This window comes from Amphiura filiformis, chromosome 7, assembly GCF_039555335.1.
Source record: "Amphiura filiformis chromosome 7, Afil_fr2py, whole genome shotgun sequence".
Taxonomy (NCBI): domain Eukaryota; kingdom Metazoa; phylum Echinodermata; class Ophiuroidea; order Amphilepidida; family Amphiuridae; genus Amphiura; species Amphiura filiformis.
The window spans coordinates 40,707,539-40,727,045 of NC_092634.1; the positions used below are offsets into that span (position 1 = coordinate 40,707,539).

General features: G+C 37.3%; 1 protein-coding gene across 1 annotated transcript; it reads right to left on the reverse strand.

Annotated features, from left to right (window-relative positions):
• Nucleotides 1–621: 621 nt before the first annotated feature.
• Nucleotides 622–18,968, reverse strand: LOC140157165 (uncharacterized). The gene is made up of 5 exons (XM_072180259.1): nucleotides 18,790–18,968; nucleotides 11,890–11,988; nucleotides 9,787–9,865; nucleotides 8,260–8,345; nucleotides 622–1,102 (listed from the first exon to the last, which is right to left on the reverse strand). The coding sequence occupies exons 2-5, from the start codon at nucleotides 11,951–11,953 to the stop codon at nucleotides 993–995; spliced, it is 339 nt and encodes a 112-aa protein (XP_072036360.1). The 5' UTR covers nucleotides 11,954–11,988; nucleotides 18,790–18,968; the 3' UTR covers nucleotides 622–992.
• Between the last annotated feature and the right edge of the window lie 539 nt (nucleotides 18,969–19,507).

Sequence of the window (19,507 nt, forward strand, 5' to 3'; positions counted from 1 at the left end):
GTGCTAGGAATTTACTCTATGGTAAGGATAAGATAGATTCCCTTCTAAAAAAACTTAATAGCAAGTTTATACATGTACTGAGTATATATTTAACGAAACAGTTACTAGTATTTTTTTTTATTTATGAATATTACTTCGTTATGCCAATTAAATTTTAATTTGCATCAATTAAACTATGTTTATTAATTGAGCACCATTGGTCTTATATAAAATATTAATGTTATACGTATTGCAGTAGCCCTCTATAATTTTCTCTTGTCATGTAACATTTGCATACCATGACCTGAGACAAGTAACCAACTCAGATTCTACATGTATGTTGTGATCCTTTCCATAGTGTTTTTCTAGAATGTATAGTATTCCTTTTGTTTAGCTCGCTGCCCGAGACGGTTATCTTGAGCTATTGTGTTGATAATGGTCTCTGGGCAGCTAGCTACCTCCATTACTCTAGATAATGGTCGGGGCAACGAACCTTGAACAAAAGAAATACAATGGATAATCTGTGAAAAGAAAAGGGCTAGAAAGTATATTTGTAGATATCACCGTGCGTATTTATAAAAGCGCATTTATAAATATACCCGAAGTAATGCAGTTAAACAGTGTTTTAACTGCATTCCTGAAAGAAATGCGAGTCCTTGACAACAGGTTAAAAAATAGGATTAAAAGACAGTTTGATACATTTTCTTCTATTTTATTAATTCCACATGTTTAATATCTGTACTCTACTCCAGTGACACCTCATGCATATTTTCCTGGGTAGGATTATGCCTATGTTCAATGGGGCATAAAAAACTATATATCACTACAACCCTGTTATATTGATTGTTTGAGAGTAAAATGCTACTACCTCTCTGCTATTACAATACATTCAAAGGTCCAGTGATTTTAATGAGGCGTCACTGGAGATGGAATAGATAAAAGTAGGCATGTTTTTTTACGTGTAAAGGTTTTGAGGGGCAAAACCATCACAAAATATTAAGTATAACCTGAAGTCAGCAGATTTCCAGAAGTTCTTCATGATAACACGTTTCCCTACAACATTCTTCTACGATACGGCCATGGCGCTTTCTGTTTCCCTCATCTTCCAGGAAGGCGAGAGCATCTACAATGAATAATGAATTAAAAAGTAAAAATTAGTTTGTGAAATAACATCAATGATCATTATTTCCACAAATTCGGGCTTTTCAAAAACAAGTATTTTCTGTATTTGAAGCACGCGTCGCATCTTCATACGGATTTACATACAACACTACCCGGCACGACAAAAAATAATCTGCGGGGGGGGGGGGGTTGTCAGTATAAGACGAGTCATAGTGTACATTGGGTCATTGGGTCGCTTGCCGCGAGGTTTGAGTGATCTCATGCTCCGCCTGTTTGCGTTTATTTTTGGTGTTTGTACTGTGTGTTGCTCTGTGAATTTTGGATATATGGTTTGCCATGGCGATCTCATTCTCCTGGTCATCTTTTATGGTTCTAGCACGATACCATCTCTTGGTTCTGGCAGTGTTATTTTCTTCGCGATGCATACCTATATTGCATACGCCATTATACATGCCAGACCAACAGGCTGAACCAAGGCCGAGTAATTCGACATCCATCATTGATCGTGAGCAACGAATATCGTACAATCGTGATCAATTGATCGCTATTCAACCTGCACGCTTGACTAAAGATTTGGCTTCCAAACTTCGATCGCTAGAAATTGGCACTGGCCTACCACGTAAACGTTACCAACGCAAAAATGGTAAGCCTATGGAAATTAATCGTGATCATCTGAAATGGATGTGTTTTAATACTCAATCATGTCGCGAAGTAGCTACTGACATTTCTGAAATTATCCTCGATAATGACCTAGACATCTTAATGTTAACTAAAACGTGGCTATACGCTGAAGGTGATGAGGCATATGAAAGTACAATGACCCCACATGGTTACAAGTCTTACTCTTTCCCACGTTGCGGGAAAAGAGGAGGTGGAATTGCTTTCATCATTAGATCCAACTTATCCAGATATGTCAAATTTACTCCGTTGAACTACTCTTCCTTTGAAAGTGTTGAAATGAAGTTGTGTGTTAACCAACTTTCAGTTGCATGCATTTGCTTATATAGAATCCATCATACCAAGAAGAATAATGTAACTTTTAATGGTTTCATGTGCGACTTTGTCGATATGCTTTCCTCATACGCGGATTCAAACAGTGATTTGTCATTCATTGGTGACTTTAACCTGCACTTCGATGAGCCTGATGAATCTTGTGTGAAACGCGTTAATGCTGTGTTATCCGACTTCCAACTCTTGCAACTTGTAGATAAACCTACCCATATTAAAAATCATATTCTCGACTGGGCTGTAGTACGGAATGAGAGATCTCTTATAACTTTTAATGATGTTCGTATTTATAATGGGATATTGGATCATTTTGCTATTTTAGGACAGATTATCATCTTAAGACCTGCTCCTGCTAAACGTGTTGTGACCTCGCGAAATCTGAGGGCAATTGATACAGATCAACTGAAAGCGGACTTGTCTGTGCTGTCCCTTAGCATGAATAACTTGGCTGTCGATAGTCTTCTTGATACCTATAATGATACCCTCCGACAGACACTCGATCAGCATGCTCCGTTGAACACTCGCAGTGTTAAGGACCGACCATCCGCCCCTTGGCTCACCACAGAAGTCAGGAATGCGCGGCGTAGACGACGAAGTGCTGAACGACTCTGGCGCAAGACAAAACTGTCTGTTCACGAAGAGGTGTATATTAATGCAAGGAACGATACTATCAAGCATGTTACTGCCGCGAAGAAAGACTACTATGCAAGTAAAATAGACTCTGACGGTTTTTCCACCAAACAACTTTTCAATGTGTCAAGTGAGCTTCTGGGCAAATCAAAATCTCGTGCCCTTCCATCTAATATTCCTGTAGATGAATTGCCAGACAAGTTTTGCCAATTCTTCTCTGACAAAATAACAGGTCTAAGAGAGGAATTAGATTCTCGGCATTGTCAGCCTCCATATTTTGCTATTTATGATGGTCCAGTGTTTGATAATTTTTCTCTGGTTTGTGAAGAGGATATTGTTGCTATGATGAAGGAAATGCCCAATAAAACCTGCATCCTGGACCCACTACCAACAGATCTTGTCAAACAATGTGCCGAGAGTCTGGTTCCTCTCATCACTCGCATCATTAACGAGTCTCTTCTATCAGGTGTTGTTCCATCTAAACTTAAAGAGGCTGTTGTAGTTCCAATTCTTAAAAAACACGGGCTTGACTGTAATAACCTAAAGAACTTCAGACCGGTATCCAATCTACCGTTTATCTCAAAACTTCTGGAAAGAGTGGTTCTTCGGCAATTGCAGCAACACCTTTTTGACAATAACCTCTTAGAAATAAATCAATCTGCGTATAGAAAGGGTCATAGTGTTGAAACCGCAGTACTGAGTGTCATGGACAGCCTGCTCACAAACTCTGATGAGAAACTTGTCTCACTCGTTGCCCTCCTTGACCTCAGTGCTGCGTTTGATACGCTTGACCACTCAATTCTTCTTAGACGCCTTGAAATCACTTTTGGTATCAGTGGCAATGTTCTCAAATGGTTTCATTCATACGTGTCACAACGATTCCAATCTGTCATTGTTAATGGCTCTACTTCAAATCCGTGCCCACTTTTGTACGGGGTTCCACAGGGCTCTGTATTGGGGCCAGTTTTGTTTACTTTATATTCCCAATCCCTTTCAGACGTCATCAATCTTCACAATTGCTCTTTCCATAAGTATGCCGATGATACCATTGTATTTCAAAGTGGTCCACCTGAGAAGTTTGAGGTAACTAAGATCGCAATTCAGGAATGTATCAGTGACATTTTATGTTGGATGGACAGCAATAAGCTAATGCTAAACACAGATAAGACCGAGGTTATGATTGTGAGCACCACTTCTCGTGTTAAGCAGGTTGCTAGTAATTCCATCACACTTTTGAATTCTGATATCAAAATACAGGAGTCTGTTAAGTACCTTGGGGTGAGATTGGATCAAACGTTATCCATGTCCAGTCACATCAGTGAAGTTTGCCGTTCACAATTTTTGTCTTTAAGTAGGGATGACCATCATAATTTCATGTTGCCCCTTTTGCTACAAAAGATTGTTTTCTGGAAAGAACTCATCAACAGAAGTATTTTGGTGGTTAAATGGTCAAAATCGGTCAAAAACTTTTCGAATTATGAATTTTCAAAGTTTCCCATTCTGACCGGTCATTGGAACGAAATAAATTGACAAAGTCTAAATATAGCAATGTGAGCAAAATTGGTATAAGCATATAGTTACCTTTTTATATTTCTTTATTTTAATATATATGCAAACATGAAACAAGCATATTGTGAAAGTATCAAAGGGGTTTCTTATGAAATGGCACTTTACTAGTCAATAGCATTAAGTATTTCTTCAAACCGAGGCACTGAAATCATGCTTTTAGAAAACATTTGCCAAAAATCATCCATAATGGCCAAAGTGGCACAAAATCAAAAGTCCAGGTGAACTTTTTTCCACAACAATATACACTACACATAAGAAAAATACTAATGTACTACAAGGGATTTTCAACATAGGAATCCAAACAATCAAGTACCAACATGCACAGCTTTATCCTGATATCACTTCTGGGGTTTTAACAAAATGTTTAACCTCTATTGTGATTGGCAGCAGCATAAGGTATCTCTTTGATAGCTGATAATGCCCAGCCATTCAGCAAGTGGCTAATAACAGACCTTGATAGGCTTGAATGAATACTGTCATGTGCTACAAAACCATCACATCCAGGGCCTGGTCACGCCATATGCTACAGAGAGCACAGTACTTTAACAATGGAGTGAACGACTCATTATTGATTAGGCGCGTATTTTAAAAGTACAGCTCCTGTGCGTGTATAGCAGCAAGTCAGTGCAGATGGTATAAATATAAGAAAATGTTTAGGGTTAAGATCAGGTGAATAATACAACAAATGAGCATGAAACTTCACATTTATGTTCAGAAAGGTGTCTATTTAACATGATTCGAAAGGTGTTTGGAAATTCCAAAGGGAAGCTGGTGATTTAATTTTTAACTCGAGATCTACTTGTCCGGTTTTTTTTCCTTTTTACAGAGGGTATGATAGAGGTAATAACAACAACTCTGCCAAATTACAGCTCAGTAGGTCAAGGTGTTCACCTGATCTTTTCATCTGAATATTTTGTGCCATTCTGAGCAGTGCTGCACTGGGCCACTGGCAATTAAGCGCACTGTGGCGATTGACCAATTTTGACTCACACTTACAGAAAAACCAAATAAGTTATGATGCTGTAATTTGCAGGATAGTTACAAAACATAATTGGCATTAACATCTCCAATTTTTACAGAAAAATTATGAAAAATAAAAGAATGAGCTCAATTTAGAAATGGCTGTGCAAGCAGTGCACAGTTGAGCTTCCTGCATGTCTATGGGAGTGTTCTAATCAAGTTGATGGTTCATTGGTCATCCCTACTTTAAGACGTATTGGGTGTATTCGGCCTTATCTGTCTGATAGAGCTACATCATGTCTTGTCAATTCAATTATAACATCACGTCTTGACTTCTGTAACTCGTCCTTGACTGGTATCACCACTGACCAACTTAACAGACTTCAAAGAATACAAAATTGCGCTGCCCGTTTAATCATGAAGAAAAGGAAGTATGAGCATATCACCCCCGTCATATATGAGCTTCACTGGCTGCCTTTAGAATTTCGGATTCAGTATAAGTTAGCTGTTCTTGCTTTTCGGCATTTTGAAGATACGTTACCAACTTATCTGTCTGCTACGCTCTGCACGTACAAACCAGCTCGATCACTTCGATCTTCTACTGAAAGATTATTAAAATCTCCCCGTGTTCATCTGAAATCGGCTGGTGAACGCTCCTTTCATTTCGCTGCTCCGGCTGTTTGGAATTCGCTTCCAAACAGCCTCCGTAACACACATTCGCTTACTCAGTTCAAAAAGCAACTTAAAACTCATCTTTTTCTTTGTGCTTTTCCGGATTCACATATGTAACTTGTTTGTCTTTATTGTTTGTGCGCCTTGAGTTCTTTTGAAGATTGTGCGTCTACTAAGAACCCTCCATTATTATTATTATTATTATTATTACATGGTGTAGCGTGACCTAGCGGTGTTTACGTTCATTTTTTCCCCGCTATCGGCGGCGAAGTTAATGTATACCTTTATACAGAGCTGGGCAAGGGAAATTTTTTTTTTGCTCATCATTGAGGCAATTTTTTTTTTTACTCATCAATGAGGCAAAAGTTGGTTTGTTTACTCATCAGTGAGGCTATTTTATTTTCTTCAAAAAACTCCCTAGTCCCCCCCTTCCCCCCGATAATATCTAATGGTGCGTCCCTAATGGCCATTATTTATCATGTTTATGGGGGTTAGTTACTTTTTTCATTGCATAGAACGGGTAATAGAAGTTTTTGGGATTCGATGTTTACCCCTCATAATTGGACTGATTTTAACACCACTAGCAGGTTCTTTTAGCAGCTTTTGTATGTATTTTTGTCTTCACCATAAGGTTTTGTATTTGAAGAGATCATAATTGAGTTTTATATTGGTCATGAGGCGGTAACATTTAACCTATTCATAAGATTTTCCATAATTATGACAATTTTGTATCGGATACTTGTTTTCTTCTATTTCAGAACAGGTAATAAGGCTGCAATAATTATTCAAGAAGGAATAACCTATTCAGTACAAATATTTTTTTGACATGTTGGATAATTTTATCCGTCCACTTCCAGGTATCCTTGATTTTAACATCACAGCTTTGAAAGAGGAGGTGCGGGCGGGTGGATTTTTTATCCCCTTCTGAACCAAGGTCTCTCAATGTAACTAACCACGCTTTAACTTTTCATATTGAAGACCCAAAATGATTTGGGTTCAAGTCAACCATGAATAATCCGGCATAGGAATAGCCTATTCAGTACAAATATTTTCAGGTATCCTTGATTTTAACACCACAGCTTTGAAAGAGGAGGTGCGGGCGAGTGGATTTTTTTATCCCCTTCTGAACCAAGGTCTCTCAATGTAACTAACCACGGTTTAACTTTTCATATTGAAGACCCAAAATGATTTGGGTTCAAGTCAACCATGAATAATCCGGCATAGGAATAGCCTATTCAGTACAAATATTTTCAGGTATCCTTGATTTTAACACCACAGCTTTGAAAGAGGAGGTGCGGGCGAGTGGATTTTTTTATCCCCTTCTGAACCAAGGTCTCTCAATGTAACTAACCACGGTTTAACTTTTCATATTGAAGACCCAAAATGATTTTTGTTCAAGTCAACCATGAATAATCCGGCATAGGAATAGCCTATTCAGTACAAATATTTTCAGGTATCCTTGATTTTAACACCACAGCTTTGAATGAGGAGGTGCGGGCGGGCGGATTTTTTTATCCCCTTCTGGACCAAGGTCTCTCAATGTAACTAACCACGGTTTAACTTTTCATATTGAAGACCCAAAATGAGTTTGGTTCAAGTCAACCATGAATAATCCGGCATAGGAATAGCCTATTCAGTACAAATATTTTCAGGTATCCTTGATTTTAACACCACAGCTTTGAAAGAGGAGGTGCGGGCGGGTGGATTTTTTTATCCCCTTCTGAACCAAGGTCTCTCAATGTAACTAACCACGGTTTAACTTTTCATACTTGAAGACCCAAAATGATTTTGGTTCAAGTCAACCATGAATAATCCGGCATAGGAATAGCCTATTCAGTACAAATATTTTCAGGTATCCTTGATTTTAACACCACAGCTTTGAAAGAGGAGGTGCGGGCGAGTGGATTTTTTTATCCCCTTCTGAACCAAGGTCTCTCAATGTAACTAACCACGGTTTAACTTTTCATATTGAAGACCCAAAATGATTTTGGTTCAAGTCAACCATGAATAATCCGGCATAGGAATAGCCTATTCAGTACAAATATTTTCAGGTATCCTTGATTTTAACACCACAGCTTTGAATGAGGAGGTGCGGGTGGGCGGATTTTTTTTTATCCCCTTCTGGACCAACGTCTCGCAATGTAACCACGGTTTAACTTTTCATTTTGAAGACACAAAATGATTTTGGTTTTTAAGTCAACAATTAATAATCCGGCATTTTTGAAAAAAAAAATTGTGACAAAAATGGTGCGGTCTAGATCTGATGATCGTTTTGGCCTATATAGGATACTGATTTGTGTATAGTGATATATATATTACCTTTTAGGTCTCGTTTATGGCGATGGCCGCAAATATCGAATTCTTTATCCTCCAAATCTTCTCCGCAAAGTCTCAGTTTACCCTCCCTATAGTAATAGAGTAAGATATATAAATATAATTATATATAAATTTGTGTAGAAAAAACAAGTAACTACCTTAGACCCTGCGCATTTGTTTTTTTTAGCAATTTGTAGCATTGTGTTTGTTTTTATTTGTTTAAGGGATCTGGAATGAGCGTTTTGAGCGTTTCGACAGTATTTTTTGTGGGACATGAGAGCACATCAGACATATCGAATTGCATTACTATGAATGTCTTTCTGATATCAAATAATTTTCATTTTTTGAAATTCACGATATAATACAAATGTTATGACAAATTATTAAAATAACAGTCCTCGAAGAAAATTTTGACCTTTCACAATACGAAAGGTCAAAATTTTCAATTGATTGTCGCAAAAGCTTTAAATTGATAGGTAATTTGTCTAGGTAGGTGACACCATTGACTTAAAAATACTAAGAATTAGCACAAAAAATCTCGCACAAAAGTACTGTTCCACCCTATCGGTGTACCCAGTTTAAAACGCACGGCCATATACTAATTTGGACAAACTTTGTCTACCCCTTTTGACCTCTGGTTGACCTCTAGTGGCCTTGTAATGACCTCCATTATATTTTGAATCATATCGAGATCACACGTACTAATTTTGATTCAAATTGGACAAACTTTAGCATTTTACCCCTTTTGACCCCAAAACAGACCCCTCCTCCACATTTAAGCCAAGTCTGATTACAATCCTATGTGCACATGCTGCTAAAACCCTTTTGGCATTATTCTGATGATCAAAGCACTTAATATGCAGCAAACAGTGAATTTTAAAGTCATTTTCAGTAATCACTCAGCCCTACTCGACCCCTGCATGACCAAATCTGTGTTTACCCAATAGATTCCAGCAAATGTCAATTCATATGTGTCAGTCATATCTTTGTACCATGTAATCTGTAGGAAAAGAAGCATTTAAGGTTTGGTCATGTGCCGGAAATATCCCCTTAATGACATTTGACCCCAAATCCGTGTTATATAATATAGCCGATGCCAATGAACAAGTCTCTTCAATGTACCATGTGATCTGAAGAAGAAGTATTTTGGTAAAAGTTAGTCATGCGTGACATTTGACCCCAAATGGGTCATGTCAAATGTAAAGGCTGGGGTAGTGGAGCTTTTGCTGAAGTTTGGTTATAATCGGTCAAATAATGAAGCAGCTAGAGCAAATGATGTCAAATGTTGACAGAGAGAAAGAAAGAAGAAGTAAAACAAAAGTCTAGTCGCCGCTCGGCTAGACTAACGACCCAATATAACATCGATTTTAAGCGGTTTTAATCCACTCAATTTGGACAGCCACTGAGCCACAACACCAGTTTTGTGCGCCGGGGACCCAGTAATGGCCGAGTAATTCTGCTCATCACTTGGCTCGTTGGATTCGTCTATATCAAGGGATAATTTCCAGACTTGACTATGTGGCTACTTACCATGCGTCATCATCATGGTCATGTGCGTCATCATCATGGTCATGTGCGTGTTTCCTTATCGTTCCTCTGGTTAATGCGTCTACGTTAAGGAGAAATGAAAGAATGGTTTTTATTTTTTTAAATGCATGAAGGTTTAAGAATTTCCTTTTAAAGTGATTTGCTCATCCGGACGATCGTAAAAATCATCAAAATACATCCATCATCCAGCAGCACCTCAAGTTGTCGGTGACCACGACCGTGATTTCGAGCGAGGAATCATGGGGTAGATTTCTGGACTGACAGGAGAAGTAATGCATCAAGTTTCTCTTGAAAATTTTCTTCATCATCGGAACCAGGCATAGTTATAATATTAATTATAATCGTGAAATAAAATACAAGATGACAGTGGAAACTTCGAACTCATCTGTGTACACTTTCCTATTGTTTACTGATGGGGATCCCGGGATCATGGGGATACAGTAGACATGTGATGCGAAGACATGAGGTCCGACCAACAGCCATTTTGTTCATTATAACGAATGGTTCGTGTTCCAACTAATTCCAGTGGACGGTCTGCGGCTAGTAAGGAATCGTCTTTGACCATGCGTAGATCTGGCTGGTCAGGAAGATATTTAATATCCCGAATTTTTAGGCCCTATTCAAAAATTTTTGAACCTATTGCTATGGTAGTTAGGGAGTGTTCATAAATACTTTGGCGGGGGGCGTTGGAAAATATTGGGGGGATGATCCGGGATCAAAAATTCAGTCCCTAATGGGGGGATCAAAAAATGTTGAGGGTAAAATTCCGGGGTAAAATGTACGAGAGGGCATGTAGGCCTACATTCAAAACATTTAAGTTAAGTATTCAATTTTGTAATCTCAAGCTACAAATCATCAAAATGTGCGCACTTTACAATTTGGGTGTAACACTATGACTCCAATGAGTAATATTAAACTCCAAACGGTAATTTTAGCTAACGAGTTAAGGTCCGTTCATACTACCACCGCATTTGCGATGCGTTGCTTTGCGATGCCGATATATCGATTACTTTCTGCCGCAACTCAACGCAACTCGTCGCATTTCCAGGTTAAAATGTATTTAAATGTAAATGTATTTAAATGTATTTAACTGCATTGCGATATCGCAATGCAGTAGTTTGTAGTACGATGCAGTGCGGCAATGCACCGCATCGCAAAGCACCGCATCGCAAATGCGGTGGTAGTATGAACGAACCTTAAGTCGGGAAATATCTGCGTCGATTGTTTTGTTTTGGTTTTTGGAATTTGACCTTAACATTGACGACTTCATGACATTATCATTCGAAATCAGCAAAAGATATTTCAACAATAATATGGCCCCGTTCTTTCTCTGGAGCTTTTTGAACATGTATCATGTGAAATAGCTTCAACAATGGTTCTCTAGCAAATAGTAAAAACAGCCTTGGCTTAAAAATAGCTAGAGGTACCATAATTATTTACGATGTTTGATCGATTACAAAAATTAATTTGTGTCATTGATTGAAATAGCACCTGTCAATCATTACACTTCAATTTTTACTCCGAGGGCTCTTTGATTTCTTCAATATTTTTTTGAAATAATAGAGTGAATCCCCTGTCCTATGATTACGCAGAAATGATCCCAACGCCTTTAACGTTTGCGTTGAAGTAAATCAGATCAAGAAAACCAATCGCAGGCCTTGCCGTTTGAGGCGAGCGATCGCTCTCGCTCGCCACCGCTCACCCAAACTCGATTTCTAGTGAGCGATTTTCCACTCGCCATGGACACTAAATATCGCTCGCTGCGAATCTCACAAAATCAGCCAGCGAATCAGCAAATTCAGTATTTAATCGATTTTGTACCCCTCAAAGCGAAGAAAGTATACAAATTTTAGCGCGCTTCGCGCATTTGAACGTGAATACCATTTTAAAACCGAAGCTCTACTTGATTTTACCCCCAATAAGTGTATTGTGAAAATTCAACCACTCGCCTAGCATCGTGCTAGCGAGTGATTAACCACTCGCCTTTAAAATCTAGACGGCAAGGCCTGCAATCGATACATTATGTGAAGTTGACCTACGAAGAAAATTTGCAAACTTCATTTCGTAACTCGATATATTATTTACCTGGATAACCGGCAACCATCGTGGCGAATAAGACCACAATCAATATGGTTGAGAAAGTCTTCATGATTTCACTCTTGTTAATTTATAGCACGGTATATCCTGAAAACAAAATTAGAAAGCATTAATATCATTTCACCAGGGACATATTTCACAATACAAGTTTTTGATAATCTTTTTACAAAAATACACGATTTGCGCAGGGCAGAAATTTGAAAATGTCATCAATGTATATAAAATTGACCTTTTCGGTAAATCCCATAACCCTTTGCGAGTACACCTAAGAACTCGTCATTTTGCGTCACGCCGCTCTGCGCTGATGCGCACATCGTTTATCGAACATCGTTACTGCGCATTGCAAGTCGGCGTGACGTAAAATGACGAGTTCTCAGGTGTACTCGCAAAGGGTTATGGGATTTACCGAAAAGGTCAATTGGTATCCACCTTATTGTGCTTGCTAATTGAAACAAAATTAAGGATCGAATGCACATTAGTGTCCAAAATGGCAAAATTATCGTCAAAGTTCTGCCGAATTATGCACCCTTGCGGAGGGTGCAGACAGTGGCACGTGTCCCCCAATCGATCTGAAATCAGTTTAAAAAATCCCATAGGAATATTGCCGAAAAACGGCCTGTGGCCACCCCCCCCCCCCCAAATCAGACCCGGTGCCGCCCCCTCCAAAAAAAAAATCATGGTCGGTGCGAAGCGCGGAAGCTTTTGAAATGCATAAATTTTAACATGAATTGTACCTTACATTTTGAATTATACCTAAAATTGTGAATCTTACCTTAAAATAGTGAACTGTATCCTAAAATTATGAATTTTACCATAAAACTATGAATTTTACCTCAGATTATTGGGGGGGGGGCTAGGGTACTTGGGCCCCTCACCAAAATTATTGAGGGGGCCGGGCCCCCAGGCCCCCCGGTTCCGGAGCCACTGATGGCTATAGATTTTTTAATAGCGCTGATCTTTGTTTGCTTTGGCTAAATCCTGTTCAAGTGGTGGGTTACCAGGCATTGTATTTTGTATAGGTAGGCCTATGAATTAACAATGAGAGAACTTTCTTAAACCTCGATGACTTGGGGATGATTTGAAATGACCGCAAATTATGACTGTTCGATATTTATTACCAGCAATGTGGAAAAACAGACATGTAGAAACAGAACAAGCTACCATTTTGTTGAAGGAGCAAAGTTTAAGGGGGTATAATACCCTGATTTTCATCAGTACCCCTCTTCTTTTTTTCTTGCACATTTATGAAGTACATAAATATGTTCATCACCTCATGTCCTGAACTTATAAAATATATCTACATACAAAGTGCTTTTAAACCATTTTAGTAAATCATTTTTAGCCCTATATATTTTTTGTTTACTGTATCCTAGTAACTCGGATGTGTGTTTTATAACAAACCATAATTTATTCTATTCAACATTAAATCCTTTGTTATACTCCCTATAGAAAATTTGTTCAGCGATGCATGCAAAATAACACTGAATAAATTAGGGAACAACCCAAAAGTTCGATGAAGCCCTATAAACGAAAGTCCTTTCGTTAGAAGGCTAACCCCCTCCCCCTCCCTTCTAACGTAAGTTTTCAAATATCGAATATTCCAACCCGGATTCATAGGATACAGGACCGTCGCTATGGTGGATGGGGATGTGGAGGAGTGCAACAATGCAATGATATTGATCACGTTTATGGAAGAAACCAATATTCTATTTTATTTTAAAATATTTTTCTTCATACCTTTCTGGGCACGAAAAAAATTATGACTTGCTGGATTTTCTTTTCAAATAAAAAAAAGAATCAAGGTGCGGTACAGCTGATTAAAAATGAACTTACAAATTGCAGGTTGCGAGTACTGCACTCTAGTGTATTGATTTAAAATTATTTCGAAGCAACCACTGTAACATGTCAATATCGTACTTCAGAAAATACTAAAATTTATATATTAAATCCTTAAAAAAGATCAACTTTGACCGATGTTATAACTACTTTTTTACAAACGTAATCGGACTTTTTGACCCCTTCCCTCCTATGCCTCCCTAACGAAAGGACTTTCGTTTATTATAGGGCTTCATCGAACTTTTGGGTTGTTCCCTTAACATGCTTAAGGATGAAACTTTTCAGCCATGAAGGTTTATGTGTTTGTTTACTTCAAATGCTGACGTGGGAGTCAATAATTGGGATAATCAGCTTAATCTAAATCTCCTCTCTTTTCATCTTCTCTGATTGAATGTAGGAATTGCTTGAATCTGTGGGATTATCTCACCTAACAATGACAGATATAAAATCATCAATCTGATCGCTTTCTTAATTATGTTAAACGTCGTCTTTCATGTAGCATTCTGACACAGATTTAGCATTATTATTATATATTGCAGTTGTCATTATAATTTTGTTATCGCTGAGCCGACATTTAATGCCGCATAATAATAAAAGTTCAAGTTGGTAATAAAGAATATCTGAAGGCCAGTTTGCATTACCATGGACTAACTCAAAACGCTACTGCATGACCTGCAGCTGCACTTTTTATTGTTATGCATAGTCGTAGTGGAAGCAGTCGTTCGATACTCCATTTTTCAGTAATGTCAGATAAAATCACATCTTTGAAACATTATTCTGGTGTTAAAATTAGAATTGTGAAAATATTTTCGCTTTCAACTTAATATAATTTCGCCGATTATTTATTAAGGCACATCGTACCATGGAAATAACAGATAGTCTATTTCCATGATCGTACACAGGGGTCGCGCATCCAGGCCCTCCATTAAAAAAAATCCACTTTGCGCGTGTTACGGGTAAAAAACGCAGGTTTTTATACTTTTTCGATCAAATTTTCACTAGTGGCAAATGGTGGTCATACATAGACCACAAACCTAGCTGGGGCATGTTGGTGTTTTGGAGGTATCTGACCCCTGCAAAATGTTCCAAAAATGTTCCCCTGGTCATGAAGTTTGTTGTCACCACACCGAGTTTGAGTACCATATTCCTTATAGATGCCCAGAAAATTAAATTATATTATTTGACCCAGATAACCTTTGACCTGACCCCTGAATAGCGTTCCAAAATGTTCCCCTGGTCAGTAAGTTTATTATCACAGAGTTTGAGCCCTGTAGGCCTACCCCTTCAGATGTTCAGAAAATGCATTTCTAAAATTTGACCTCTGCATGACCTTTGACCTGACCCCTGTAAAATGTTCCCCTGGTCATGAGATATGTTGTCACTGAGTTTGAGCCCCACACCCCTTACAGATGTCGAGATATTAAAGGCAATTGTAAGATTTTACCCCCCTTAAAGGGACCATTGAAAGAAAAACATATTTGGTCTCAAAATAAAGCTAATAACATATAGAATCCATTTGCCATTGAGGGAGTCTGAAATGTTTAATGCTATTTTCTTTATTATAAGGGAAAACTTCTTTTTATAAATGTTTCAAAAGTTAATAATATTGTCAATAGTTTAGATTTGCTTCTGTCCAACATAGGCCTGAATGATTCATTTGCATTGTAAAAAATAACTAATAAATGATAAATAAAAAGGTCCCCCACTTCCTCTTTTTGATAACATGTGGACAATCAACTGGACTGTTGTTTTTACTTGACCATTAAATTATAAGTGGTTGTATTATCATGATTATTGCATCTGATATTTAGATCGCGATCGCTGTTGTCAAATTATCCCGGCAAAAATGTCAACGCAACACAAAACGCGTAACCACAATGACGTCATCAGAAAAGCGCCCAATTTTCTACTTTTGATAAATGACGCGCGATGTAGCGTCGGAAGGGGGTAAATCGAGTACGTTGTTTTCATTGTATTTTAATTTCTAAAATAGTTAGTTCTTCAATTGTTTTAGATATTGATTCTATATTTTATGGGCTTTATTTTGATACCAAATAATATTTTCTTTCAATGGTCCCTTTAATGACCTTTGACCCTAAGTGGGTTAGTTTGAAACAGTCATGGTTGCACATGCAGGTACTTCTTTTGAAAGTCCTAAACAAGGTATAGCAGTCGTTGATAGGATATGCAGCTTATAGAACACGGATACCTCATGTGGTATACCACTGTTACACGGGGGTCACACCTTCTTGGCATGTCGAGATAGAGACCCAAAATAGGAATATTTACCACAGTCTTATGAGGAGTAGCACCCCCGGTGGGGAAATTATTTTTTTATTATATTCTGTACTTTTTATCTTTTTCATTTGACCCCACTGGGGGTCATATCTTCTTGGAATTTCAAGATATGAAAAGGACCCACAATATGAATATTGACCCAGGTCTAACGAAGAGTGTCACCCCGGTAGAAAATTACTAATCGGGGTGTCATAGCGTCTTGAATATTAATCACGTTTAAGAAACAATAATTCTATTTTATTTACAGCAACCACTGTAAAATGTCAATATCGTACTTCAGAAAATACTAAAATTGTACAATTATAGTTTAATAATTATACATTATAATTGTAAAATTTTAAAAATCCTAAAAAAGATCAACTTTGACCGATGTTTTAACTACTTTTTTACAAACGTAATCGGACTTTTTGACCCCCTCCCTCCCTAACGAAAGGACTTTCGTTTATAGGGCTTCATCGAACTTTTGAATTGTTCCCTATAATAAACTCAACACAATGGACACAATACTATGTATATACCTTCTACAATGTGTTGTTAGGAAAAGAAATTTAAAAAGGTTATTACGTCATCATAGGTCAGGTTATAGGTAACTGGTTCAGGTCAAATTTAGTCATCCATTTTGAATACATGTGAGAGTCTGTGATATCATAATGAGGTATCAATTTTGATATTCTGTCTTTTACTGGATATATATTGAAAAGTGCAAGGTGGATATACTACAATACCTTGGGATGTAAATGGTGAGTACAATTTAGATTGCCTAGTTGAGATGGATTGGACAAATAGATATAAAATAGTTACCAAAATCACAAAAACTTAAGCTTACGGAAAACTACCTAATATGGTGGTATAGGTGACAAGAAACAACATTGCTGTAGTGTGGTTGCTGAATTAAGATTCAGTAAATGTCGCAAGTTAAAAATAGAAAATATAGCTCAACATTGAAAATAGAAGCATTTCTAACCAGTTCGTTTTTTCATGAAGTCATAAAAGAAATCAGGAACCACTTATTCCCATTTTACATATCAACATTATTTCCCTAATGTGTTAGCAACACAAATCTAAAATTTTAACGAAATCCGTTGAGTAAGCTTTCCAAAATGAAGTGAATTTAAAACATCCGTCATGTACCACCTTTTGGCTTATACCTTTAAAAGCATGTAAGCTACATTGATATACCAATGCCACCAATAAAACGAGAAGATTTGCCCCTTCATTTTGCATACCACTTTGTCCAATTTTTTGTTGTTGTAATTTCTTCACAAAATGCAAAAATGCAAAAAAATCAATGGGTGTAGTACCCCTTAACAAACCATAACCCCGCTTCTGGATATCGTTTGAAGTCAAATGATCATAAAGCTTATGATGTATTTTTTTCTAAACACGAAATAAAACAAAATTGACCGGGGAGGAATTTACGGCTCATTCGCCGTGTACGGTCACATATACGCCGTATGACGAGTCGTAGTCGAGTCCAATATTTTGAAAACTCATAGCGCGATCAATAAATATTGGGCGTAAAGCGCCGGGGTAAAGCATCTATTTTTATCATATTCATCAAAACATAGTAATGCTAACCCAGCAAACACAAAAGCGTTTTAAATATATAAGTTATATTTTGGCTTTTGGTTTAGGTAAAAACGTTTTAATAACATTAAAATGTCGGGTTATATAAAGGTCATGATAACGTTTTAAAACGTTTTGTATGAAAACACACTACAACAATATTTTTAAATGTTTTCAAAAAATGTTATTGTAAACTATTTTTGCAAACATTTTTGCCAAATATTATGTCAATACTTAGATAACATTATTGTAAAATATTTGAACCCAGCAAACGCAGAAATGTTCTTAAAATGTTTTTTTTTTCAAAACCTTTTCATAACATTTAAATGTCGGGTTATATAAAGTCATGAAAACGTTTTTAAAACGTTATTGAAAATATTTTGGGCTAACATTTTTCGCAAAATATTTGTTCTGTTTAGAATGTTTTGTATCAAGTTTTCATAAATGTTTTTGGAATGTTATTAAAACGTTTTTATAACCTTTATGTAACCCGTTTTCTGTAAAACATGTTTGTTTGCTGAGCAGTAGATTATTAGAAAATGTTTTTAATTTTATGAAAACGTTGTATACTCTTAATATACCCCTTATATAACCCGACATTTAAACGTTTTCTGACAAATTTTTATAACCTTTTGCGAATGATGTCGAACACGTTTTCTGTTTGCTGGGAAAACGCGTTTGCTGGCTAAATGTTCGACATTGTGTTATGTAACACCGTGCAATTTTTTTGTCGAACAAAAAAGGTCACGAAGTTGCTGTCGTACTGTAGCTATATGTGATGCGATCAAGCAAAATCAGTCGGAACTCGGAAATATAAAATTTTCAGTTTCTTATAGGATAGTAAATAGCATTTACAAAGCTGGATTTTGCAAAAAACCGTATTGAAATTGAACAACCAGTTCCAAAGATATGAGCAATTAAAGAGTTTCCAAAACAACAGGAAACAAAAGGAAATACTTCCTTTATTTGGCAAAATTCTCAAAATCAATATTTCCGAGTTCCGACTGATTTTGCTTGATCCCATCACATATGTCTATAACCATGTGCTAAAATGACATCTCCATAAAACTCACAAGCTACCTAACCACTCATACCAGTTTACCAGCATGGCTTAGACTATAAAGCGAAGTAAACTATGTATAATATAAGCCCGAACTCAGGTTGGTTAATTAAACAATAAACACTTACCTGAACAGAAAATGGATTGTAACGATAAACTTTTTGAAGTCAGTAACAGAGAATCGGAAGACAAGCTGGCTACTGTTGATGTTGCTGAGCCCAGAGACAACTGTGATGAATTACAAATGTAGGCCTAATATATATATAACCAACGTATTCCAGCTCATTAGCATTTCATTACTTATTTGGCTCCAACGTTGTCCACCTATAGACGAATCCAAGTAGCCAAGTCATGGTCAGGATTTGGTCGGACATCTTTGGGTAGCCACGAGCACCAACCTGGTGTTTTGAGCGTCCAATTGTGCAAATAAAAGCCGCCTAACACCTAGAGAAGATGCAAGGACGAGGAGGGTTAATAGAATAATAGCTAATAACATATATAAAGATAATTCCGCAGGTAATCTCGTCGCATCTATTCATACATAGGCCTAGTCCTTTTGTTCGCAAGTACATCAATGCATAGATACCGCGTGTAGTTAATCCGATTATTATGTCACTTTAACAGCGAATAGACCATGCTGTGTGTTTTGTCGAAGGAACTGTATTGTGTTATTATTTTGTCTGCCTGTGTTATCGCGGACGGTGTAAAACGGGTGATGGAATGCAGTTTAAAATTTCCGCCAAGGCCGAATCATTGCACATTTTGAGTGTATTGTAGCTGACGGCTACCCAACTAAAGGCTGCTAGTCAGGTGTAGGAATGCGTGTATTTGGATTCGTCTATTGGC